At 38.1% G+C, this 27,743-nt stretch overlaps 1 protein-coding gene across 2 annotated transcripts in view; it reads left to right on the top strand.

Moving 5' to 3' along the window:
- The window catches only part of PRKG1 (protein kinase cGMP-dependent 1), a 1,271,158-nt gene that overhangs the window by 418,820 nt on the left and 824,595 nt on the right, over window positions 1–27,743 (top strand). For both annotated transcript variants that reach the window (XM_056819190.1, XM_001374648.4), the window contains exon 3: window positions 7,105–7,218. In XM_056819190.1, coding sequence (XP_056675168.1) covers window positions 7,105–7,218 — 114 coding nt within the window. The remainder of the gene's footprint in view (window positions 1–7,104; window positions 7,219–27,743) is intronic.

A 27,743-nucleotide genomic window follows, 5' to 3' on the forward strand; every position in this document is an offset into this window, starting at 1 on the left:
TAACAGAGTTGCCAAAGGATTAAATGAATGAATGAAAAATGCACTTATTCAATGCTTACTATGTGCTAATTATTTAGATTAAAAAATTCGTCCCTTTTTTACTAAGTGCTACTTGTTTTAATAATTGGCATTTTGAATCCAAACATGTCTAAATCTGGATTTCTTTTCCCCAGAAAACCTGCCTTTCAAACATCTTTTCCATCTCTCCAAAGTCACCAATATTCTCCCAGGTGCCATCTTTGAACCTTCCTCAGCCTCCATCCTCTATATTTGGATGTGATAGTTTCTCAGAGACAGAAATGAGCTTAGAGGCTTTGGATTCCAATCACAATTAAACAATAAATAAGAAAATTACTAAACTCTTATTACATGCAAAGTACTGTGCTTTGTACTGGAGAAATTTATAGAGAAGCAAGACAGTCACTATTCTCAAGATGTTCCCATTCTAGTGGCAGAGACAACACATGGAAGGTTTCAGCTCCAAGTCATAGGGAAAGGTCCCATGGTCCTTAGTGTGCAGCAGCAGAGCAGATAACAATGCATCTTCTTTAAGGTTATTTCCACCAATAAAATATGAACAGTTTTTAATGTTGCATCGTGCCAACAACTTTGATGACAAGAACCTTCTTTTGGGGGGGTCTTCAGGAGCTGTGATTGGAGCACCTATAAGAACAGCTGAGTAGCTCTATCTGGGGAGGGCTTGCTTTCCACAATGATGACTCTGGGCACTAGGACAGAAACACCGAAGCATCCAGGCTTCTTATACCTTGTTAACATTGAGTCATTTCAGTTGTGTCTGGCTCTTTATGACCTCATTTGAGGATCTCTTCTCAAAGACACTGGAGTGGTTTGCCATTTCCTTTTCCAGCTCATTTTATAGTTGAGGAAATTGAGGCAAACAAGGTGAAGTGACTTGCCCAGAGTCATCAGTTAAAATTAAATCTGAGGCCAGATGTGTACTCAGGAAGATGAGTCTGCCTTAGGTTCTGTCCCAGCTCTGAATACATTGCACCATTTAACTGCCCATCTTGCTCCTTCCCAGAGATTCTTTGACCCAGTGACATGGACCTGACTGCTCTTTGCCAAACAAGACAATCCACATCTTGCTTCTGGACCTTCTTTCTGGCTCTCCCCTTTTGGGGAAGGTTCTCCCTCAGCTGTTCCAAATATTAACCTACCTGGCTTTTTTTCAGGTCCTAATTTGAATTCCATTTGTGGAAGAAAGCTTTCCTCATCCTCTCATGACTATACTGCCTCCCCCTTTATTTCCTATTTATCCTGTAGAGAATTTTTATATGCATAGTCATCTCCTTGTTGTCTCCCCAAGAGGAGCATCAGCATCTTGAGGACAATAAGTATTGGTGGTTTTGCCTCTTTTTAAATATCCTCAGTGTTTTAGCACAGTGACTGAGACATAGAAAGTACTTCATAAATCTTTATTGACTCACTGCCTGGAATCATGAAGACCTGAGTTCAAATTCAGTTTCAGTCACTTAGAATTATGTAACCTTGAGCAAATCACTTATCCTGAATCTGCATCAGTTTCTTCTTTTGTGAAATGAGGATAATAATAACACCAATTCCACAGTGTTGTTGTGAGTGTCAAATAAGATAATAACTGTAAAACCCTAAGTACAGTATCTGGCACATAGGAAACACTTGATCAATCCCTTTTTCTTCCTTCCCTTTCTTCCTCTCTTCCTCCCTTCCTCTCTTCTTTCCTTCCTTCCATTTTTCCTACACCAGTCTGTTGTCCATTCTTCACAGAGATGCCAAGACAAATTTTCAAAACATATTCTGATCACATGAACTCCCCTGCTTCCCACCCATACCCAGTAGCTCCAGTGGCTCCCTATTACCTCCAGGATCAAGATTTTTAAAACCCAACAACGTCTCTTTATTTTTTAAAGTTCTTTAGCATCCTGGCTCCTTTTGGCTTTACTATATTCAACCCTTTCCCGCATACTCTGAGATTTCCCTGGTTTCAAGTTCTCCTTTTAAATCATCAGAGCTGAAGTGATCATTCATCTCTCCATGCCTCAGTTATTCTCCCTCCTTTTCTCCTCCTCCTGTCTCTCCCAGCTTCCTTCAAGGCTCTTCTCAAACTCCATTTTCTTCAGGATGTCTTTATACATTCCAGCATGCCTACTTTATGTATACACATGCCCACATATGTGTATATACACACATGATAGATAATGTGATATGTGCATATTATAGCCCCCCACATATTACATAATGTGTATATATAAATACATCCATGTATATCTCCAAGGAGCTCACATTTTATTGAAAGAAAAAACATTGAAAAAACTCTTGTGGATATAAACACATATGGTATATTTGCTATGTATCAGCCTAGTATATATGTATGTATTGATACACACACCAAAGTGTATATATAGACAAATATTATGTAACATTTAATATAATTTACATAATACAATTATGGAATTATATATGAATATAAGAGAAAATATGGGGCAGCTAAGTAGTACAGTAGATAGCATACTGGGCTTGGAGTCAGTCCTGAGTTCAAATATGGCTTCAGATACTTATTAACTGTGTCACCTTGGACAAGTCATTTAACCCTGTTAGCCTCAGTTTCCTCATCTATAAAATGACCTGGGGAAGGAAATGGCAAACCACTCAGGATCTTTGCCAAGAATAGCCCAAATGAGGGCATAAAGAGTCAGACAGGAAATGATTGAACCACAACATGTTATAAAAATAATGTAAAATAAATACATGCATATTCATGTTTATCTAGACATTTATATGTCCATTTGTATGCTTAAAGCCTCTTTTGCTTTGGAGAGTGGAGGGGAGCTCTCTCTGAATTCTATTCACTTAGTGCTGTCCCTGACTTGTAGGGAGCACTTAAATGTTTGTAGACAGACTGACCTGGCACATTAGGAAGTACCATATAAACTGATGGTAACTACCAAATCCTTGGGGGGGGGGGGAAGGAAAGTGCTGATGATGTGTAGTGACAGGAAAAGCTCAGCCTCTAGAACAGGGAGCCAGTATCGGGGGGTGGGGGGTGGGTTAGAGTTCTATCTATTCCTCAAATCTCATGAAGGAAGCTATTGCGATTTGGATCTTACAGCAGGCTTTCTGCCCCAGGTGGTTTTCAATGAGCTTGGTGCTTACTGGACTTGAAGTGGGATGAGGAATATACCTGCAAACCTTAGGGATTGCTTTATATTATTCATGAAAATGGCTGGGAGTCATTTCAAGGATGAGTAAAAATAATAGAGAAGTCCTTCCGCCCTCATCGGATGCTCTTGTAGTAACAGTTCTCTGTGAGGATTATGTTGGGTTTTCTCCAAGGAGTTTCATCATATTCTTGGAGTTTATGTCTTGGTATCTCAGGAAGGAGCTTCAGAGGCATCCAATCTAAGCCATCCCTGCACAAGAACTCCCTGTCCAACTCTACCTCCACTCAAAATATCTGGCCATCTTTTTCATTCCATTCCACTTGGGGAAGAAGAAAGAACATTGACTCTAGAGTCCAAGACCGTTGGTTCAAATGCCACTTTTGGTCATAATTAAGTTTTATAGTTCTTGGCAAATCTCATCTCCCCTTGGCCTCAGTTTCCTCAGCTATAAAAGGCAGAGGGGAAGGTGAATTTGATGGTCTTTGAAGTCCATTCCAGCTCTCATCCCTGGATCTTATGAGCCTATAAATTCAATTTCATCCAAAAAATGGCCATTAGGTACCTAGAGTTTATAAGACATTTTGTTCTGTTCACTTGATAGGAGAGGTCGCAATGTCTAGAGGAATAATTCAAATGCAACCAATTGCAATTAAAAGGTATAGATTAATAATAATAGCTCCCATTTCCAGAGCTCAAAATGATTTACAAACATTTTATCATCCGAGTCTCATAACAACTCTGAGGTAGGTGTTGTAATATGATCATCATTTTATAGATGGCCAAACTCAGGATAAGGGATTGCATCACTTTTTGTATTTGTATCCCCATCCCGCGGCACGCTGTCTGACATATAGTGGGTGCTTAATAAATACGGACCGACTCATCGATCACATAGATAAAAAGAAGAGATATAGAATATTTATTAAAAACTTAGTATTGGCTGGGCACTCAGCAAAGCACTGGGGATAAAAATATAAAGGAGGAGATGGTCCAAATCCTCACAGCGCTTATATTTTAATTGGGGAGGGGGTAGTACATAAAGAAGAACTGATGGAAACAGGGTAAAGTGACCTGTCCAGGGTCACCCAGCTAGTAAGTGTTTAAGGTTGAATTTGAGCTCATGAAAATAATTTTTGATTCCAACTCAGTGCTCACCTACCTGCCCCCTAAATATTATAGTCATTTTCTAAGTGTTTGTTGGTTTGAAAACTCAGGTATTTTGCAGTCATTTTGCTTTTAATTTCTGCTAAAAGGGAGAGAATGACTCTAAGGGATCTTGCTAGATTAAACCATTAGGGTTTCAATCATTTTTAGATTATGTTTCATTTCCCCTCCTGGATCTTATTTTCCTTCGTGCTAGACATTAGGATTACCTTCCTTAGGTTGTGCTTCCCATCCCCTTAGCCTTTCCTTGCCCCTCCACCATAATCTTCCTCAGTCCTTTATTTTCATGTTCTTTGAAGACTATCCATGGTTCCCAGGACTGGGAATTCCCCTCCTGTCTCCTCCTTTATGCTTCTCTTTAAAGGTACTTGATGTTCTATAGTAGCGAGGACTAGGAGAAAGAACAGAAAAAGAGATACTATGAGAGACAAGGAAGCCGGCTGGGGGGTCAGTGTGACTTCCCTTCCTGCTCCAGTGCCCTTCCTTGTTTATGTAGGGAATTTCCCAGGAAGCTTTTTCTAGAGATGATGCCCACTGACTCAGTTTTCTTTTTTCAAACTCCTGAATTTAAAATGTAAATCCTCAAGATCTGCTTGGTGACATAGGGAGAAGTTATATAATCAGAGAATTTCTAGCTAGGAAGGATTGTAATGGTCTTCTGATCCAGCCCTCTTATTTTCCAGACAGGATAGCTGGCTTACATTTGGGGGAAAGGAAATGCGTTTAATTTTTTAAAATGTCTTTAATTGATTACTTTTGCCTTTTTTCTTCACTGCACTAATTCTAGCCTCCCTTCCCATCGCTGCACTGTCATCATCAAAACAAAACCAGTCCAACAGCAAATACAACGTTTTAGCCCAGGAGTTCCTCCTCTGAGTGGATTTCATTGTCTCTTTTCTGGGACCAAGTGGGGTTATCACATTCACTCAAGTGCTGGCTTCCTTGAACTTTCATTTTACTTACCCTCCATGTATCTTATTTTTACATGCTACCTTTCCCTTTAGATTATAAGCTTCTTGAGGGCAGGAGCCATCTGATTTTCTTTGTCTCTCCAGCACTTACAACATGCCTGTCTCATAGTAGGCACTTAATAAGTTGTACTGACTGACTCACTCACACGTAGTTCAGCAACTCATCTGGAACATAGAATTTTAGTTACCAAGGTTCTAGAGCTTGGTCATGGTCACATAGCAAAATATATCTGAGGAAGGATTTGATTCCAGAACTTCCCAACTCTAAGATCACTCTTATGTTTTCTATACCAAGCTATCTCTCCCTAAGGGAGTGATTGTGCATATTGTTCTCCTTGTGGACTGCATCACTTCAGGAAAATCTTTCCCCATTTTTTGAATGCCCCAGGCTCATTCTTCACTGCACATTATTGATCCGCTTTTGTATTCATATGCCATAGTTTATCTACCCTTTCTCACATTGATGCATATATATATATATATATATATACATATATATATATATATATTGCTTCTAAAAATAAATCTCTCTCCTTGTTCTTCCTTTAAGTTTTGAACCAATTATTTTCATTGGCATTTCCTCAATAACAAAAATTATACTCTCTGTCTCTCTGTCTCTGTCTGTTTGTCTGTCTGTCTGTCTGTCTGTCTCTCTCAGCATTTCTAGAGGTTCTAACTGTTTTCAGAATAATTTTATTATGTAGGTAGTACAAGAATTATTATACTCATCATGGGGGGGGAACTGAGGTGCAGAGATGTGAAGTGATTTGTCAGAGGTAATCCAACTAATCAATGGCCAAGCCAGGGTTTAAACACGGATCTTTTGAGCCCAAGCAAATTCATTTTCAATTCTACTTTGCTTATTTCTACTTAACACATATCTATAAAATCTCTACTCTGCGCAAAGCACTGATTATGGGGGGGTGGGCAGAAGAGGGGTTTGAAAAATCAACCCCAAGCCATCCTTGCCCAGAAGGAGCTTCAATTCTGTTGGGCAAATAGCATGCACATAGTTAGGTAGAGCTAAAGTAGGAACCATAATTTTAGAAAATACTTTCTAGAGAGAGAATGCCAATACCTAATATGACCATGGAAGACTTCCTAAAGGAAAGTGCCCAAATTGTTCTTTGAAGGAAGCAAGAGATTCTGAAAAGCAAAGAAGCAAAGGCAAGGTGAGGAGGAACAGTACTCTAGGCACAGAGGACTATGTACGCAAAGAGACAGAGGCTGGGAATGGAAAGTCTAATGACTGCATCTTAGAAAACATTTGCATCTTACTTTTTTAAACTTAAAAAAAAAAAGAATTTATCTGCCATTCTTCATTTTTTCAAAAGGGCTACTTTTCTTTCTTTTTGTTTTGATTAATAATTTTTATTTAAAGATATTTTATTTCCCCAATAATAATAATTTTCAGCATACATTTTCTGAAATGATAAGATCCAAATTGTCTCCCTCCCACCATTTCCTTCCCTCTCTTGGAGATGGTAAACAATTTGCTCTGGGGTATACATGTATTCTCATGCAAAACATACTTCCATACTGATTATTGTTGTAAGAGAATGTTCATTTAAGACCAAAACCCCCAAATAAAACCATAAATAAAGTACTGTGAAAGACGGTACGCTTTGATCTGCACCTGACTCCAATAATCCTTTCTCAGGAGGAGGATGACATGGAAAGGGCAGCATTTCTACAGAGATTTAAGATGTACAGTATTACAAATATATCATCTCATTTGATGATCTAAAACAAAAGAGACACTTGGGAAGTGGATCTTATTTTCAATATTTCTTTTCTTCTCTCCACAGATGGAAAAGTTGAAGTTACCAAAGAGGGGGTGAAGCTGTGCACTATGGGACCGGGCAAAGTCTTTGGAGAACTTGCAATTCTATACAACTGTACCCGCACAGCCACCGTCAAAAGTAAGACCACCTCCTGTGACCTTGGTTAATTTCAGTGTTCTTGTTGATCTGAGCCCTACATTGAATCTTGACTGATGCATTTCAATTTCATCATAGAGATATGAGAAGAATCATTGGGTTTCTATGCCTTTTCCATATTATAGAATTTTATTTTATTTTTGTTGGGTTTTCATCCATATTTCTTATCTCACTTTTATTTTGGCAAATGAAAATTTGGGAATATTATCTACTTCTCAGATGTCTTAAATGTCAGCCATTCTTTGATGGTCACGCGTCACATTTTATTGACTCAGTTCCATATCATACAACTTTAGTCCATGTATTTTCATACATCTTCCAGAGAAGAGTCCACCCAAAAATAGTGTAGGCCTTCCACCCAAGTCTTTAAAATACTTTCTAAGATAATATCAAAAACTATGGAATATTTGCAAAGTATGAATTTTGAAAAAGGGTTTCCTCTCCTTATGTTTTTCTCTCAAGAAGAGCTCTAAGAACATCCAACACATTCCTGTATTTCTCTTCCATGTTAAGATTTCCCAGGTGATGTGCTTTTAATCTAATGGAAAATGAAAGTCATCAGGAAAAAGGTCCTCATCGACTCATTAAAACATCACAGAGTGGGATATATTTTTAAATTCTCAAGCTGAATATGAGCATAATCTGTTCCTCAGCTGGTCATCAAGCTGTATATTATGCACATTCTTTCTTTTCTATGGGTAGAACCTATTTTAAAATCAAAGCACTAAAGAGGGAAATTTATGTATATGTCTATAGCAACTTGTGGCACCTCCTGAAAAACAGCTGCACCAAATACAGCAACTAGGCATCATTTTTTTTTTTGCTTCTAAAACAGTGTTTTCATCTAGTCTATACAATGCAGTCTCTCCTTTTCCCCCCTTTCCTTTGATATAGGACACATAGGAGTAGCCCAGTGTAAAACACCAAATGAAATCATTCAGGGTCCCTGATTTCTTTGGATTACTGTGGCAGGTATTAAGGTTGTAAGGGATGATAGTCGTATAGGTGAAAAGATCTGCCAATACTCTCGATGCTAATGGATCATGATGGAGTATTATAGCAAAGAAGGGAAAATGCTATCATCTGTAAAAGTCACTTAGCATATATCATTGCAAATGAGTTCTGTTCATTTTACAAATTGACTAAGGATCTCTTGATTATTTTGCCAATGGCCTATCTTTGATAATTTGTAGTATATCATGGCTGTTTACTTGAGATGGACCAATGGTATTGAGCCTGAGAACTGACTTTTGGTGTTACACAATTACCTCATCAGAAATGATGAATTGAGTGACATGAAGGAGAGTCATCATTTATTCACTGAACTTGACACAGTGCCACTTGTCATTAGTGGGACCTGATTCCTATGATCACGCAGGATAACTAGTTAGCATTTATTGCTGTTGATTCAATGATTATTATTTTATAGTTTTTCTCCCCATTGGAAGATCAAATTCTGGCTTTAAAGTCTTAAGAAATTTGGCATTCTTATGTACAAATATTAAGAAAAAAAATTTAAACCATGCAAAATTAATCAAAAGTACTTGATGATGCTATAATATCAATATTGAAATTGACCATTTGTTCCATCATCAAGCCAAACAAATAGGAAAATAATTTACTACAAAATGGGGAGAAAGGTCATCAGGCTTCTGTTAAATGAAATTAATTCCCCTTTGATATTTCTTTTCCATCAGAAATGAATTTTTTCAGGTTAGGAATGGAAAATGGGATAAGTTCATAAAAAAATAGAAATATTCTATAGAGAGGAGAAAATACATTGAAAATACATTTTAAAATTTTCTACATATTATGTAATCTCTACCAATTTGCTCATTAGAATCTACTTAATGTGGCAATTATATATTTTAAAAATAAAATAAGTTTTTCCTGAGTGGTCATTTTGTATAGTTGACATGTTTTCATGAGTTTAACATAATTAATTAATATTTTTGTAGTGAATGGGGCATTTTATTTAGAAGTAGAGAGAGAAGTTCAATTCCAGGACTATTTTCTATTTATGTGATAAACTTGTGAAAATCAATTTATTTTTTCTCTGAGAGTCTTTTAAAAAATCCTTGAATTGAGATTGAAATAGATGACTTTCTATAAAATATTGTGAACTTTTTGTTTAAATCATTTGTATTTTCTATGCTCTTCGTCCTTTCTAGTCTCTTACAGAGAACTATCAGCTCTTATCATAAAGTCTTGAAAAAGTAGGGGGGAAATTCAGCAAAACTAACCTATATATGGTGGTCCCAAAGAATAGATGTGAGAATACCCGTTTCCTGGCTTTTGTGCAGGGAACAAAATCCAACAAGAACATATATTGGTTACTTTTGTTGACTTTTCTTCCCCTACTTTTTTCCACTCACTCTCATAGATGTGCTAGCACATCCTTCTGGATTCTTTGTAGAAGATATGGAGTGCAGCATCTGATGTTTTCAATCTGTTGGAATCATTTTAAATTGACAGTATTTCAATTCCAATTGTGTTTATTATTATTGCCATTTATATTTATATTATTCTAATCACTGTATATATTGTTTTTCTGCTTCTATCACCTTCGTTTTGTATCAAATCCTATAATTCTTTGCATATGTCAGTTACACATTTATATTAGCATATGATTGTTCTCTGTATTCATCATATTCATAATTTCTCATAACATAAGATTCCATTTCCTTCACATATCACACCCTGTAGAACCATTCTTCAATGAATGAGCAACTTTATGTTCAGTTCTTGACTACTATAAAAGGGCTACTCTATATATCTTGGTGCCATATGGGGACTTTCTCTTTGACAATGGCTTCCTTGGGACATAAGCTTAGAAAAGCCATCTGTATTTCAAAAAGAATGGACATTTTAATCATTCCCTTCACATAATCAACTTGATTTTCAGAAGAACAGATGACTTTTAGTGGCTTTTAGAGCTCTAGACTCTAGAATCCCAAAAGTTAACAAAAATGGGAACAGCTTGAGTTAGTTCAACACATATAGGAAGATACCTTTGTGAAGGGCTAAATCACTGAAAAAATATCTGAAAAAAATTATATAATTATTATGAATAAGAAAATTGTATATATTTTATATAATATATTAATTTATACACAATTTAGTATATAAACATTTGTTATATTATATATTTAAGAAATTTATGTGGTGATCTATTAGGTATAAGGGAGAAAGGGGGTTTATTTATAAAAAAAAGTTTGGACTGGGTTATTTAAGAATAGGATCACCAGGAATTTAATTATTTTATTCCAAAGAGATGTATTTATAATTTATTAATAAAATATAGAAAGAGTAAAGTAAGAAAATCAGAAAGAGGATAGGGTAAGATATCTAGCCTGAGCACTAAGTAATTTACTCCCAGCTCCTGGCTCAACCCGGGCAGGGAGAGTTAGTCCTTAGCCAGAGAGGCCTCAGCAAAGCTGAGGATCTACTGAAGTCTCTCTCAAGTGATAGGTCTCTCCTGAGGCTAGTCTCTTCAGAAAATCCAAGAAAGGAGTCAGTTTTTCTACTCACTATGTGTCAGTCCAAAGGGAGAGATTCAGGGACAGTCTTACCACATACAGGGTCTCAGGTCCAGTCAGCAGATTCTTCTTCAGCCCCCAACTCAAACTCAGAACTCCAGAAGAAGATGAAGTCCAAGTTGAACTCCACTCAGGAAGTTGTAACTCCCTTTTAAAGAGACTTTCTTTTGCATCACTTCCTGTGCCTTCCTCTAATTGTATGTCTACCACTCACAGTTGAAGCTTTGCTTTAGGATTGCCCAGGAGCAGTCAGTTTGATTGTAATTCGTCACCCACTATTGCACATGGGGGTCACAGATCTTCCCACATAATGATTAAGTGGGATATTTACACTTTTGGTGATTAGATCTAAAAATAGGCAGGGGAGTTCATTTAATTTTTCCAATCAGGGGAAATTTAATTTAATTTTCACAATCAGGGGAGAGTTAAATTTAATCTTCACATATGTCATATATATGTGATATATCATATAGCATGTCATATCATACAACATATATGCATATATGTGTATATATATATACACATATATATAGTGAAGATAAAATTGTAATCTCCGGATTGTAACAATGAAGATACTTAGCTCTTCCTTTATAGTGAAGCTAGAATTGTAAGCTACAATCTATTTTTAGATTTTAACTACAAAAAGGTGTTAAATAACTACAAAGTTGAACTTAACAAAGGAGTTATTAAGTAGTCCAAAAAGATAAAAATCTAATCAAAGAAGGTGGACAGTCCTTGAGAAAAGCATCTGCTGTGATTGTTAGATGTGAAAATTTAGGGGAGGTGACACAAGAAAAAAAAGATCTTTAAATAGAGGGGAAAAAAGTCTGAAGACAGTCAGTCACCCAGGCTTGGAGTGAAGGATCAGTCACTTGGAGCTGAAGGGAGATGGACGTTCAGAGATTCAGAGATTCGTTCAGACATTCGGGCACTGACTCAGAGAAGCAACCAGAATACAGACATCCAGACTTCTTTTAGATTGTTACTGTTGGTGAGTGAAAAGCTGACTTAGTGACCCCACCTTTCTGGTGGCGTGAAGCCTCCAGGTAAAGCCTATCTTCTTGAGACTCCCTTATCCTGGCTGGGGCTTAGGGATTCTAATTGGTATCAGAAGAAGCCAGAGTTTTCTCTTTCTCTCTCATTCCTTAACATCTTCTTTCTATTGTAAATATTGTAAATAAGCTACCATAAATTCCATTCACTTTAGTAATTCATTTTGGAATTTAGAAATTAAATCCCTGGCTACCACCTAATAAAACCACCTATAATAATATATTTCAGAGTCCAACCACAATTAATTTTAACATATTAATTTTGTGACCAAGAAAAAAGAGCTAAGTATTTTCATTGTTACAGATCAGGAGATAGCTAAATCCAATCTTCACAATCCCCCCCGATGACCATTGGGAGACTAGTCTCACCATTGATCATTTAACATAATCATCTTGTAGCCCTAAAGCACTTCTAACTACAGATGTATACAATATTTCACATGTTAAGAAGAAATTACAATAGTTAGAGAGAGATATAGAAAAGAGAAAAAGCAAAACCAATGTTTTGCTAGGCACATTGACAAAAAGCCAAAATTAGGGGGCAGTCCCCTTTGGCATAAAAGTGTACATTTACAATAAATGTTCAATCCCTTTTTGTTCAATCAATTGCAACCAAAAGTTCATTCTGGATCTTCTTGATGCAGTGTAGGTTTCTGCAAATATCTTTTTTTCGAGGAGTTCATTTTCTGTATTCAAGGAGTTAGCAAACTTCTTTTCTTGAAATTCTTCTAAAAAATTAAGTATTGGATTTTTTATAAAAATTATATATATATATATATATATATATATATATATATATATATATATATAATCAATTGCTTCCTAAAGTTTTGGCCAAGGACCCTTGAATAGTTACAGAATGATCACAAGAGGTCCTCAAATCCATAACATACAATCTTTCTCCCTTTTTTTTCTCTCTCTCTTCCTCCATCTATCTAATCATCCATCCATCTATCTCAAGAATTATCATTTTGATTTTCATTTGGTTCCAAAAATAAAAGGTGTAGTGGATGTTTGGGTTTGGGTATAAAGTTCATTTGTTTGCATAAGTCTTAGGAGAATGAATGGCATAGTAGCTGTTATCAAGTATTTGGAGAACTGTGCATAGACCTGTTCTTTTTGACATTATAAGGAATGGGTAGAAGTTGCAAAGACAGGAGAAAGGATTGTACCAATTAGAGCTCTCTGAAAGTGCACTGGCCTACATCAGGGGTTATAGATTTTCCCTTGTTCGCAATTTTCAAGCAAAGACCAAATAATTCTCATCAGGGATTTTGTGGAAAGGAATCATCTTCAGGAATGGATAGGAAGGAGGCAGCTAGGTGACTCAGTGGATTCAGAGCCAGGCCCAGAGAGGGGAAATTCTCGGTTAAACTCTGTCCTTAGAAACTTCCTAGCTGTGTGACCCTGGGTAAATCACTTAAACCCCATTGCCTAACCCTTACCACTCTTATGTTTTGGAACCAATACATGGTGTTGCGTCTAAGATGGAAGGTAAGAGGTTACAAAAGAGAGAAAGATATCAGGAATGGGCAAGACAAAATGGCTTCCAAGATTCCTTCCAACTCTGAGATTCTGTGACAATCTGAATAACTATCATCAAGGAAAGATCTTTTAAATGCCATTGTGGGTAAAGGACATTCTAATCTTCTAAAAGCTTGGTAATCACCATGGTGGTACATTAATTTTGCAAGAGTTCACTTCATATTTTAAGGTTATATAAAGTGGGGTTTATGTAGTGCAGGGTTACACCTGTGTTAGCAAATGGCACTTGAGTTTTGTTTTCTGACTTTCACTGAGAAAGTAAAATAACAGTAATTATGCCTCTTATTCTGTAAGCAGAAACAGGGTCTGCCATCAAAATGAGAGCACTAAGGAGTGATTTTAATGTGATTTTCATCTCACAACATTAGCTAAATATGTGGGTGGCAGACAAGATCACTGCAAGTGCAATGGTGGGTGACATTGGTATTTGTCATAGGAACAGATATCTAGAGCGAGAAGGGACCTCAGGAGCTATTAAATTCAACCCCCTCATTTTACAGTTGAGGAAGCTGAGGAAATACAAAAGTCAAGTGACTTGCTCAAAGTCACCCAGGTCATAAAGGGCAAGCCCTCATTCACAGCCTCTCACCCCCAATTGAACCTTTTTTCTGCTACTTTGTTCTGGAAGCAGCCATTTCTGAGTATACCCTAGTTCTGGGAGATTTTAAGAATTGGATTTTAATTTGCCTCAGTCTCATTAGGTGAAATCCAAATCAAATAAGCCTGCAGATCTAATACCTCAAGAATGAAAATATCATTGAAACATCTGGAGTGAGCATGCTTCTAATGTGGGCTTTATAAATGTTGTCTCTTCTTGTGAATACACTAGATATGCAGGTGTTAGTATGAATAAAATGTTTGTTGTTAGTGAGACAGCTGGAATGAACACCTTGGGCACTCAGTGGTGAGCCTTTGCTTTTTGACTTCAGGAAAAAGCTATTGTCAATAAAGAAAGCCAGTTATAAGTAAATAGAGGCCTCAGATGGCCATTAAGTGTTTTGACAGGATGAGAGATTCTTGTAATTTTGACTTTTACAAAGGGGGAAATCATGGGTATATGGGGAAAGGGGAGGAATCCTTAAAACCAGCTTACAGTTTAAAGCTCTAGAATAGTGATGGCGAACCTTTTAGCACCTTTTAGACAGTGTATGCCATGTCCCACCCAACCCTCTGATCCCATGGTGTACCCCACCCCCAGACTGAATTCCCCTCCCAGACAAGGGAGGGAGAAAAAGAGGGGAGTGGTCTGAGTGCTCTGCTAAGAGCAGGGAGTAAGCACTTCCATTGGGCTGCTGGGTAGAGGGGTGGGAGGCATGGTGGAGAGGGAGAATAGAGCAGCTCTGGTGGGAGTTAGCTCATGTGCCTTCAGAGAGGTCTCTGTGCTATCTTTGGCGCACGTGCCATAGGTTCACCATCACGACTTTAGAGTAGCTAGAATTGTCCCTATCCTTACCCAGATTTTTGAATAAGGCACTCAGCTAAGCCAAAATTAAGGAATTAAGAACTTGCTCTGTATTATGTTTTGAGCAAGAGAATAATGTCATCCATCCTAAGTGTGTTCCAGATATTATCTTCTGATATGATCAGACCTCTGCCAGCAATATGGAAGGCATTCAGCAGAGAGGTTTTATGCACAGAGCTCATGGCATAGGGAATTGTGTGATGGACTTGGCATGTTTCTATAGTACCTTCCCCCTCAAACTGCTTTGAATTCATCTCTACATTTATATGTACCTAAGATCATTGAAGGGTGGAGCTTTGCTCTTAATTTTTTCTTTGTATTCTCAGAATCTAGCACAGTTCCTAGCATGGAGTAGGTGTTTAATATATGTTCATTCAATTATTTGAATCCCATCTTAGCAGTGTGACTGGGGGAATTCAAGTAACCTCTCCAAGATGCTTTGTAAAATGGGGATAATCATCCCTGTGATATTCCTTTCACAGGAAGCTTGAAAATAAAATATATGAGGTGAGGTGCTTTAGAAACCTTAAAGCCCACTAGAAATGCCTTTTTCCCCCTTTTTTCTTATATTTCCAGTTCTATTTGCCATTAGGTAGACACAGGCTCTTTACAGGGCGTTGCTGACTTTAGCCTTCATTTCAATCACTTTTGGGAGGGAGATTACAACTCTTTGATGGCACAGTGTTCACTATGCCCTTGGCCAAACTGAGAAACATCTCATTATCATGTTTCCCTAAAGCGCTGTTCATGGTGGGGACCCTACTTTTGCCACCATTATAGCTCCAGCAATAGCAATTTACACCCACCCTGGGCCTTTGCCTACCCAAGGTATTCCAGCAACCACAATGGAGGAATTGGCAGCCTTAGCAGCTTAAGATAGAAACAAATAAACAGAGAATCTGACAAAAGGGAGCAAGATTCAGCAGGGCTTACCAGGTGCGATGCAGCCATCTTTTCTTGCTGAGTTCACACAGAATCTCAGAGAAGGCAAGGACTCCAGAGATCAGCCAGGCCAGTGCACATCTATAAAAGCATCCCCCTTACATCACACCCAGAGAATGGACGTCCGACCTTTGCTAGGCAAGTTAATGGTATCCAAGATCCAGAGGTGGACTTGAATCAGGAGAGTTAGTTTGAATCCTGCCTCAGATGCTTTCTAGCCATGTAAACTTGGCAAAGTCACTTCAGCTTTCTGTGCCTCAGTTTCTAATCTTACAAATGAGGGAATTGGAGTCAATTTCCTCTGATTGTCTTTCTGCTTTAAATCTATGATCCTAGAAAGACTCACTACCTCTTGAGGAGACCACTGTACTTTGAACTTTGATAGAAATCTTATTATAAATGTTTCTCCTGACCTCAAGACCAAATCTGTTCATTATCCATTTTCCCTCTTGGCTCTTAACTTCTGCCCTCAGGGACTGAGCAGATTAAATTTATCCCTGCATCTTCTAGTACACTACCCTTCAGATATTTGAAGAGAGCCACAGCTACCCTATCAAGCCCTCTTTCCTCCACACTCAACATCCCCTCTTCCTATCCTCAGAAGGTTCAAATCAAGACAACCCAAGAGGAGGAGAGATCATTATATCATTATTGCTTTAGGGTGGGGCACTACTGAGGTGGAAAGTGGGTACCCTTTTTAATGGGACAGGGGCCATTTCAGCAAGGGCTTCCAGCTATGCTACAATTAGGACTAAAAGCAACATCATTATTTCATCTCAACAAAGTTATTGGTAATGTTTGCTCTTTGCCAGGCACTGTTAGGTGCTGAGAGTACAAAGAGAAAACCAAACTCTTCCTTCAAGAAGCATCATCACATTCTACTGGGGAGAAACAACATACTCAGGCAACTTCCCTCTTCTGCCCAACGCTCCAATATCCAGTTCACCATTTCCACCAAACATACGTTTTGAGTTTTTGTTTTGGGAGGAATTGCCTTGATATTGATCTAATAGAAATTCCTTCTAAAATCGAGATCATGGTCGTTGCCTCAAAATATTTGTTCTTTTCCCCACCCCAGTCCATTCTCCTTTCAGCCATGAAAGTGATTACCTCATGTGCTACTCCTCTACTCAGTAAGCTCCAGCGGCTCTCTATTCCTTCTAGATCAACCAAAAAATGCTCCATTTGCCCTTCAAAGCCCTTCATAACTTGGCCCCTTCCTACCTTTCCAGTCTTCTTACACCTCACTTCTCAGCAGGCACTTTTCCATCCAGAGATATTGATCTCCTCACTGTCCCCAGGAACAAGATATTCCATCTCTCAGCTCCTAGCATTTCCTCTGGCTGTCTCCCATGTCTAGAATATTCTCCCTCCTCCAATCCAACATCTGACTTCCATAGCTTCCTTTTAAGTACCAACTGAAGTCCTGCCTTTTATAGGAAACTTTCCTCAACCCCTCTTTATTCCGGGGCCTTTTCTGTTAATTATCTCCTACTTATTTAATGAGTTGCTTGCTTTTATATATCTGTTTGCATATTGTCCCACCACCACCACATCAGACTATAAATTCCTTGAAGACAGGGACTATCTTTTGTCTCTTTTAATATCCCCAGAAGGTAACCCAATTCCAGGCACATAGTAGGTGCTTTAAACTGTTTATTGAGTAATTGGATGGAAAAGAAAAGATGATACTTTTGTGTAGAGTATTTACAGAGTCTATATATGGTAATTGGAGAAGTTCTGAATGCATTAGAGGAATCTCTTCTGAGAATTACTGGGGCATATATTTGGTGTAACTATTTCTCCCGGTTTTGTAATTTAGCTTCCAAATACAAGACAAAAATATTTTAATTGTGTTTTTTCCCCCAATCATCGGCAAAGTCATCAAAAGAGAAGATTTTTGTTTAGACCTGCCTTCCCCCAGTGGAGCAGCCTATAACAATATGGCTTTGTGTAAGTTGTGTCTGATAAAAAGGACCCTTTGCTGACCCCAGGTTTGCTTCTAAGAATGTGGGGGACTTTACACATTTTTAGCTGGACTACTTTCTGGATGCTCATAGGGTCCAGGATGCCTGACTAGAGAGCCTAGTGAATCATTAAGCATGTATTAAGTGCTTACTGTATGCCAGGAACAGCAATGAATCCTGGGGATGTAGAGAATAGAGAAAGGAAAGAAATCCATTGTCTCCCCAAAACGTGTCTCCTAAGAGAACTAAGAGAGCATTTTCGGGGCAGATATGAAGGAATTGGTTTTTTCCCCTTTGTTCTCTTTGACATTTGTGGTATTAAAGCCAACTTTGAGCCTTTGACATGAGGTGGACTGTGGTTTCTTGAATGTGCGACTTCATAGCTCAATGTCAAAGCTGCTACTGCCTGAAGAACTGGCAAATCAGTTGCTGTCAGGATCCTTTGGAAAAAAATGAGTAAAGGAGAGGTTGGGAGTTAAGCTGTATCAATGCACCTTGGGACGTTTTCTAAGGGGAAAACCAGAGCCAGGACCTACAAGGTCTGTGGACCAGAGCTGGGTCACGGACAAGCCAATCACAGAGCTTGGGAGACTAATGCATAAAACCAGCAGACCATCGACTTTTTTACTGGTAATTGCAAGGGGGGAAAAGCTTTTCCTTTGCTTTGATGCTCTCTCTCTCAGTCTCTCCTCCTTTTCTCTGTGCTTCTCTTAGTCCCTGCTCTGTCTTTCAGCTCATCTCTTTCTCTGTTTCGATGTCTCTCTTTCTTTGTCTCTCTGAATCTGTCTGTCTCTCTCTCTCTCTCACACATGATGAAGGGTGAAAACAGCTGCCTCTCTGGGGGACCTGTTTCTTCAGAATGCAAATCCAAGGAGCCAATGGTCAGACACTTCCCTGACAGGTTATATCATCCTCCAACCGCATATTGCCTCCTAGTTGTAATGCTGATCCCTGTGATTGTGCAAATGAAACAAACCACATCCAGCCAGCCTGAGAGAGCAAGCAATTAAATTTTCTCTGCAGTCATTACCTTGTGTTTTAATGAGGAGCAGCCACTCTGGACTGTCAGACACTCAGAGAGGGATGAGAGCCCTGCTTGGCTAATGAGGAATTCTCTCTCTGGTCTTCCTAGAGGAGAATTGGGTGGACACATTCTTCGTTCTGTTTATTAGTCTCTCTTTCTCTCTGTCTCTCCTTTTCTTGGTCTCTGCCTATATTTCTCTGTGTGTCTCTGGGTCTCTGTCTCTGTTTGTTGACCTGCCTCTCTTGTATTTGCAGCAGCATTGTTACTGGAAAGTGATTGAGAGAAATAAAAAGATGTAAAGTCAATAATTTGTAGCTCTTTTCACTAAGGAACATGAAAACCCTTCTTACCTGCCAAGCAGAACTGGCCTCCCAGAAGAGTAAGCCTCACTGTTGCAAGCCGAAAACTGAATTTCCCCTACACAGAGCAGAACTCTTGCCAGAGGAGCAAGCCTGTTCAGGGAATTAAGAGGAAAATATACTTTATACTAGTAAAACATAATCATTATCAGGACGGGGGGAAAGAACAAAAAGTCTTGTAATGTTAGTAACAGATATCCATGAAATAATCCTGAACATGTAAATGTTATAAATGGAATTAATTGAATCTGGAGACCAAAAAAAACTATAGTTCAGTGGGAAGAACACTAGCTCCAGAGCCAGAAGCCATGGGTTGAGTCCTATATTTTAAATGGACTCTCTATGTAACCTTGAGAGATGAATCTGTCCTCTGTGGGCTTCAGTTTCTTCATCATTCAGATGAGAGACATGGATTAGGGGCCCTTTGATGTCCTTTCCAGTTCTAGAGTGATAATCCTGTGCTCTAAAGTAGCCTAAATGCGATCTAGGTTAGCTAGGTCTAGGAAATGATGAGTGGTTGTAGAATAAGGTCAGTTTTAGGATAAAGAGACTCAGTTTTAATGCTACCTTTGGTGCATGATGGACTAGACAACCCCTGCGGTTTCCTTCTGACTCCAAAAATTCTGTGTATTCATCTCTTTTTTTCATTCCATCCTTCACATTTTCTGTTCATTTGAGTGGGGTTGGGATGGGTAAGGAAGGTATCACTTTGCCAGCATCTCTGGTTCCTGATGCATTCAGACTCTCCAGTTAGCTTTTTGCTAATAATTGCTCATTGGTGCTGACAGATGTCATCAGAATGTTTGCAGTGTAGGCACTGGAAGCCACATTCTTCACGTAAAACACAGTTGTTACCAAGAGATGAAATATATAACTCATGATAAAGAATGTATCATCAGATTAAAGGCTTAAAGACTCTTCTAGAGAGAAGGTAGGGACTGAATACCACCTGTTGGTGTCCAAGGAACTTAGAATGTTACAGAACCCAAGAGGTCACCTTTCTATTTTCAGGAAATGACCATCATTGCTCAGTAATTGAGTGGATTCCCTACCTTGGCCAGAATTGTTCCTCTAGATTGATTTTGATACTTCTACATCTTAGGAGGGGTCTTCAAGTTTTATGGTGGCCCTGAAAAAGCTCTGACCCTTCATCAAACCACTGAGGAGCTTTTCTGGTTTTGGTTAGATTGAGCCTTGGACAGTAGACATACAGTTCATCATGGAGCTCACATGTATGAACAGTTGAATAGACTTTTTATATTATTTAAAGATGGTTGACAATGGATCACAACTCATCCCTATCCAGCCCAATTATTAGCCCATTGCCTATTGCTTAGTAGGAGCTTAATAAATATTGATAGATTGAATGGAAAATTAAAGAAGATGCTTTTTGCAGAAAATTATTTACAGAGAATTTTTTTTACTAATATAATGACTTCAATGACATTGATAAATAGAATCATTGCCAATGATATGCTTCCATGAATCTGCTACACAGGATTCACTCAGTGTGCTAGAAGATCTTCCTCATGTACTCTTCAGCTTATATGGATACCAAAGATTCTCCTTCAATTTTCCTTTACTCTTGTCATATGACAGGTCCATTATTTCTTTTTCAGTCATATATTTCTTCAATAATGTCCCATATTTCCCTTTTCCAACATTAAATCATTTTTTATAATGATTGTAGCCTGCTTAAACACACCATGTACTTGTCCATTGCCCTTTTGTTGATCTTTAATGTCAATCTGGTCATGTTATTATAATTACAAAGTCATAACAACCCATGAACCCACTTATTTTCATTCTCCAGGCCCAGCCCATTCTCTACTGTGCCACCAACTGCTTCATGTAGAAGGAATTTTAGAACAATATATAGAGAACTGGAAATGGAGTCATTAAATATGAGTTCAAATGTTGTCTTAGATACTGACTAGTTCTGTGAACTTGGGCGAGGTATGACTTCTCCTAGTCAGTTTCTGCATCTATAAAATGGTGATAACACCTACCACAAAGAGATGTTGTGAGTATATAATAAGCTACCATGTGTAAAGTACTTAAAGCACTACATATATGTTAGCTGTTATTACATATATAAATGTGTTTGTGTGTTTGTGTACATATACATATATAGATAGATATGCATATGTGTGCATATACATACATTTAAAGAACAAGCCCTTGAAAAGAAAAAAAAAATATGGCAGGCTTTTTTATATCCTTGGTTCTTTTATGGAAGGAGAGGCTGAAGATTTTCTAAGGTCTGTTCTTGCTCTAAACCCAATGATCCTAGGATCAACTTTCCTAACAAAATGAATTTTTAAGCCCCAGTGAATAAGGATAATCTGCATTTCTTTGACTTGATCTCTATCTCTAAGTCTCTCTATCTCTTACTTTCTCTGTAGCTTTATCTCTCATTCTTTGTCTCTGCCATCTTTCTTTCTCTTTCCTTCTTCCTTCCTTCCTTCCTTCCTTCCTTCCTTCCTTCCTTCCTTCCTTCCTTCCTTCCTTCCTTCCTTCCTTCCTTCCTTCCTTCCTTCCTTCCTTCCTTCCTTCCTTCCTTCCTTCCTTCCTTCCTTCCTTCCTTCCTTCCTTCCTTCCTTCCTTCCTTCCTTCCTTCCCTTTCCCTCCCTCCCTCCCTCCCCCCTCTCTCTCTTTCTCTTTCCCTTATATGCTTTCTCTCCAAAAGTAGCTTGACTCCTTGAATATGACCTAGGAAGTGAGTACAAAAGTCTTCTCAGCTCTTCTGTCCAGGAATCAGAACACTGTTTTTCTCCCAATGGTATTGGATAAAAAACACACATTTCTAAATCATAGACTACTTGTTTTCCTCATCTATGGAAACTAGACCCAGCATGCTTGACCTTCCTCCAAAGGGGTCCTGTAGATTAATGAGTTAATGTCCCATTTACCTTAAATTAATTCTAGGTCCCAAAGGGGAAAAGTGACAGGTTTTATGCATTACTAGATAGAGACAAATGAATATTCCAGGTGAAAGTGGATTTTTCCCTTTTACTTTTCAGTTCCAGAATTGAATGACTGTGTACCAACTTTTTAATAAGTTGGGTAGGGAGTATACAAGGAGCTCTGTGTACTTATTTCTGCAAGGGAAACCACCTTGGCAAGACGAATATTATATTAATGGCAGGGAAAACAGAGCAGAAACTTTAGAAGAACAGTCAGAAGTACAATCACAGTGAACACTGGTTGAGAGGGGAAGCCAGGAAATCAAAAATGCATGAGGCACCTGGCCCAGGTTGTCAACAGAGGACTTCAACACTCATTGAACTGGATGACTTGGAATTTTATAGAAAGATACAGAAGAAGCAGGGGGATGGGCAGGTCAGACATCTGTATTTGCTTTTCCTTGCCAATTTGGGCATTGTGCTGGATTAGTACAACACCAGGAGAGTAGAAGACAAACACCAACTTGGTTTTCTATCTCTTAGCATGTGAGACTTTTCCTTTCTAGCCTAAATTCCACTCCCATTGGCATAAAATCCATGTAACTAATATAAACCAAAACATATGCTTTTGTAGGCTACCTATGACATCATGGAATCAAAGGATAAGTAGCTGGAAGGGACCTTAGAGATGCTGTAGCTCTTCTTGGAGAAAAAGAAACAGCCCTAGATCCTTAGTGAAGGTCATTTCTCAAAGTAATTTGTTTTGTGGAGCAGGTAGAGGTAGTGGTGATCCATACCTGGATATAGGGAACTCCTATATAGAAACCAGATAATTTGTATCTTAGGACCTTTCCATAGTATTGAAAGGATATGTAACTTCTCCCTATAGTCAGTAGACCATATAGTCAGTAAATGTCAGGGACAGGATTTGAATCTGCCTCTTCTTAACTCCACCACCAGAAGACATCTGGAATGAATTGTTCTTGGTTTCAGCTGAATATTCCATCAGAGGACCTCTATAAACAGAACAGGAGGAAAATAACTTCTGATTTATAAAAAAAGAATGTGCTCCTACAAAAGGTTCAGAGAACTTTGGCATCTTGTCCAGAATGCAGCTAGGCTAGACCTGGCAGGGCAAAAGGAAGCAAGAGTAATAAAATAATGAAGTTGGAAGGAGATTTAAAATGTCAACTGTTGGAACTCAAAAGAAACCTAGAATATAGAACGTTGGAGACAGAAGAGATCATAAAACAGAATATTGGAGATAGAGAGAACCTTAGAACAGAACATTTTGCCTATGGAAAACAAAAATAGGACTTAGAAATATCCTTAAAAAGAATGTTGGAATTCAAAGTAACTTTAGAAGATAAACATTAGAGCTGAAAGGAATCTTAGAAGAAGTAATATTTGAGATGGAAGAAAATATTGAATATACAATTTGAGGCTAGAAGGAATTTTAGAACATATAATTTTAATTATAGAAGTGGTGTTAAAACACAGAATGTTGGGGCTAGAAGGAATATTCAAATATAGACCATTGGAACTGGAGGTAACTTTAGAACATGGAATATTGGCACTATGAAGAATTATAAGACACAGAGTATCAGAGACAAGGACATTAGAAGTCATTAACTTAAGCTCCTCCACTTATGGAGGAGTAAACATGGCTATGAAGGTCACCAAGAAAGTAACTGCAGGCCAGGACAAGAAATATGGTTTTTGGAATTCTAACTTGGTCGTTTTTCTATAATACAATAGCTTCTTGAAAGTGTTCCTTAGGAACTAAGTAAAAATCACAAGTTGAATTAAAGTAATAATTGAAGTAGGAAAGAGATCCTCACCTTCTGACAGAGGGAAGGACAAGGACTTGGAATGTACTGGACTTAGGAGATCTGCACAGAGATAGCCTTAACTGTGGCATTTCTAGGATTTATTTAATGAGATGAGTGAGTGGTTGCATTCCATGTACCTGTAGTTTCCTGTACAGATGTATAGATTTATAAATAAATAGATAGTCAGCCAGCTAGCTAGCTAGCTAGATAAATAGATGGATAGATAGATAGATAGATAGATAGATAGATAGATAGATAGATAGATAGATAGATAGATAGATATACACATGACTTGCTCCCTGAAATTCTACCCCAAAATAGTATGGTATCAAAGGAGGCATTAATGAGGTTAAAGTCTGAATATGGCTTCTGATTTTATTCTTGGCAAGATATCTTCTCTCTCTGTGGTTAGACTTCTTTTTGTGTAAAATAGAGCTATTGATGTCTCATCTAGAGGATTATTTTGAGGAAACTGATTTGGAAACTGAAATGCTTTATGAAATTAGTAATTGGCTTTTTTATGATACCTGAGATGTGCTGCTTTTTTTGTTGCTGTGAATGGTAAACAGCAGCCAGGGCCCAATTTCACATTCAAAATCGACCTCCCTGTTGACAGGAAGCCAATGGAATGCTGTGGAGTTATCACATTATGGGATCAGCTTGGAGCACATGCAAAATCATGGATTTGGACTGTGAAATTAAATCTTCCTTAGGAAACAGCACAGAGACCCAAAAAGAAACTCGCACACTTGGAGAAAGCCAGGAATAAATGGTATCTGTGCTTCAGGGACTGGTTAACTGGAGGGGGATGAGAGCTGGCTTCTAGCTTCTATCCAACATTAATTAAGCTCTTTTAATAGATCTAGGCATGTTTTTCTAACATGAGGCTTCCTAACCCAGGGTCCAGGAGATTTAGAAAAAATATGATGTAGATATTTATATATATTTCAGTATAATTGTCCTCCTTTGCAACTCTTTTTACTTGACTTTATGTTTAAAAATAGTTTTCCAAAAAGGGACAGAGATTTTACCATGACACAAATATACATATAAATATATGCATACCTGAATAGCTATGATACATATAAACATACATGTTTAGTCATTATATATGTACATGTACATGCCTGGAAATGTATGTAATTCCTGGTTTAACAGAAGAAACATAATATTAAAAACGTCATTTCTAATTGGTAAAAATGACCTCTGAATTTCTGTTCTATGAAGCCTTAACTTCTGCCTATATGACATTCAGACATTTTTATCTGGTTTTCAAATGTTTTGTAATCTCTTCTTTTGGATAATTTTATTTCCTGCTGCCTTGCCATTTTCTAGATGAGGAAAATGAGGCTAACCCCTGAAGTGCCTTTCCCCCCGCTTGCATCAGAACCGTAATGAAAGGGTCAGAGAGCTGAAAGAGAATTGAAAGGCCATTTAGTCCAGTCCTTTCACTATACAGATGAAGTAACTGAGGACTAGAGAGAAGTAACTTGCCCAAAGGCACACAGATAAAGAGTGGCAGAAAGGGGATTTGAACCCCATCCTAAAATTCCAAATTCACAATACTTTCTACTGGGTCTGCCATACTTAATAACAGCAGTAGAAGTAGTAGTAGTAGTAGTGTAGTAGTAGTGCAGTAGTAGTAGTAGTAGTAGTAGTAGTAGTAGTAGTAGTAGTAGTAGTAGTAGTAGTAGTAGTAGTAGTGGTAGTAGTAGTAGTAGTAGTAGTAGTAGCAGCAGCAGCAGCAGTAGCAGCAGTAGCAGTACTAGTTTAGTACTAGTAGTAGTAGTTTAGTACTAGTAGTAGTACTAGTAGTAGTGACTGAAATTAATATAGCACAAAAGTGTTTGCAAAATACACCAGACCTGTTAAACAAAAATAGAAATATCCTCTAAACTTCTATCCAATTCCCTTCAGGTCACATTTTCATTTAGAAAACCGCATGTTAACATTTCCTATGTGCTATTGTATTTTTATTTATTTTGTTATGTATTTTTCAGTGATTTTTTTAATTCTGGTTCAGGCAACACTGGAGAGTGATGCTGTCTGGGCTGTTACTGCATCATCATTTGAGTCTCCTAGCAATCCATCAAAGTATTATTGATACCTCCATTTTCTATCTGGGGAAACAAAGGTACATGGAAATGAAATGACTTGTCCCTGGTCATTGAGCTAACATAGGCAGGCCATTGTTTTTGAAGCCTCGGTTCCAACTCCAGGTTTCTCTTATTTCTGGAATTTGAGTTCATGTCTCTGACTGGTGCTTCAGCTATTGTCCAATTTGTAGCTTTGTTCCCTGTGAATCAATCTTGGAATGGACAGTTTGTTGCTGGAGTGACAAATAATAATTGTTGGACATAGCTATACTGAAATATGTTCTCACCTCCCAGAATTCAGCAGAGTCATCTCCTGAGAGGAATGCAGACTAAGAAGGCCTCGCCTTTGTGATCGTCACTTTATGAAATCACATGGATAGCCAGACTCCTGAGATGGATGAGACAAACAAAAGTCGGGAGATTCAGATGGCAAAATTAAGGTGTTGGAAAGATAAAGCCAAAGGAGAAGAGTGAGTGAGGTAACAGGTTGAAAGGAATAAGGGAGGAAGAAAGGAAGGGGAAGGGGAAAAAGCTGAGATCAGGTATGTATCTAGGACTTACTATGTGGCAGGCACAATGGAAGCAACATTTTATAAATATTTTCTTATTTGTTCCTCACAACAACCGTATGGAGTAGGTGCTATTATTGTCCTCATTTTACATTTGAGGAAACTGAGGTAAATGAAGGTTAGATAACTTTGCCCAGTATAATTAGTAAGCAAATGAATCTAGATTTGAACTCAGGACTTCCTAACCTCAGGGCCAGCAATCTGTTCACTATGCTACCAGCAGCCTCTGAGAATTTTTCTGAAAATTTATTTTTAGAGATAGCAATGATTTCATCATACTTGACTTGATTATAAATGGAGCAGTATTAATGATTATAGAAAGGAATAAATAAAAAGAAAGAGAAATTAGGCTGAATTGAGGCTTAAATACTTTAATTAATCAATTGATGGAGCAAACAAATAAACTGATATTGAAGGAATTCATGAGGAAAGGGTGAAAAAACTCCAGCAACACTCTTTTTAATAATGCAGAGCTATGAGGTACCCTTTTGCCACCCCTGTCTTTTACAGATGTGTCTCATTACTACTTTAATTTGAATATCACTCCTGAGAGAGTGAGAGAGAATTCACTCCTGGTTTGGGTGGGTACGTGGGTGGGAGATGTTTTTATAACTCCTCTTCTCAACATTCCTCCTTAAGAAAGTATTTTCTTTAAAAGCAAATTATATCTAATTGGCTAGTTGTCAAATGGGAAGCACACCAATGGGGGCTTATAAGTAATTGCAGTGGGTTTCTAAAAGCTTCAGGATTATCCCAAGAACCCTAAGAAGAGACGTAGAGTCTTTATGGAGACCCAACTTGCCAGTTTTAGTTCTGGTTGAGGGAAGTGGGCACAAAGGGGATGCTAGATGGGGGGAAGGAACCTCATAGCCAAAGTGTCCCTCTTTCTTTGGTGAATATAGTAACAGACAAACGTCAAGTCAAATCAAGTTAACAGACATTTATTAATCACTTCGTATTTGCTAGTTACTGTGCTAATTGCTGGGGATACAAAGAATCATAAAAGCAGTTCTTATTCTCTAGCAGTGCAACTTCTAATTAGGAAAGCAAGGGACAAACATGTGTAAACAAATGTGGACAATGGAAGGAAAGAAGAAGCAATGGGGAATCGAGAAGATAAGGAGTGAGGCCATGAGTATTCTGATTAGGTGATGGTGATCAGTTGTGTTAGTTGTGTCTGACTCTTCATGATCCCATTTGGAGTTTTCCTGGCA

This window comes from Monodelphis domestica, chromosome 1 (assembly GCF_027887165.1).
Source record: "Monodelphis domestica isolate mMonDom1 chromosome 1, mMonDom1.pri, whole genome shotgun sequence".
NCBI lineage: Eukaryota > Metazoa > Chordata > Mammalia > Didelphimorphia > Didelphidae > Monodelphis > Monodelphis domestica.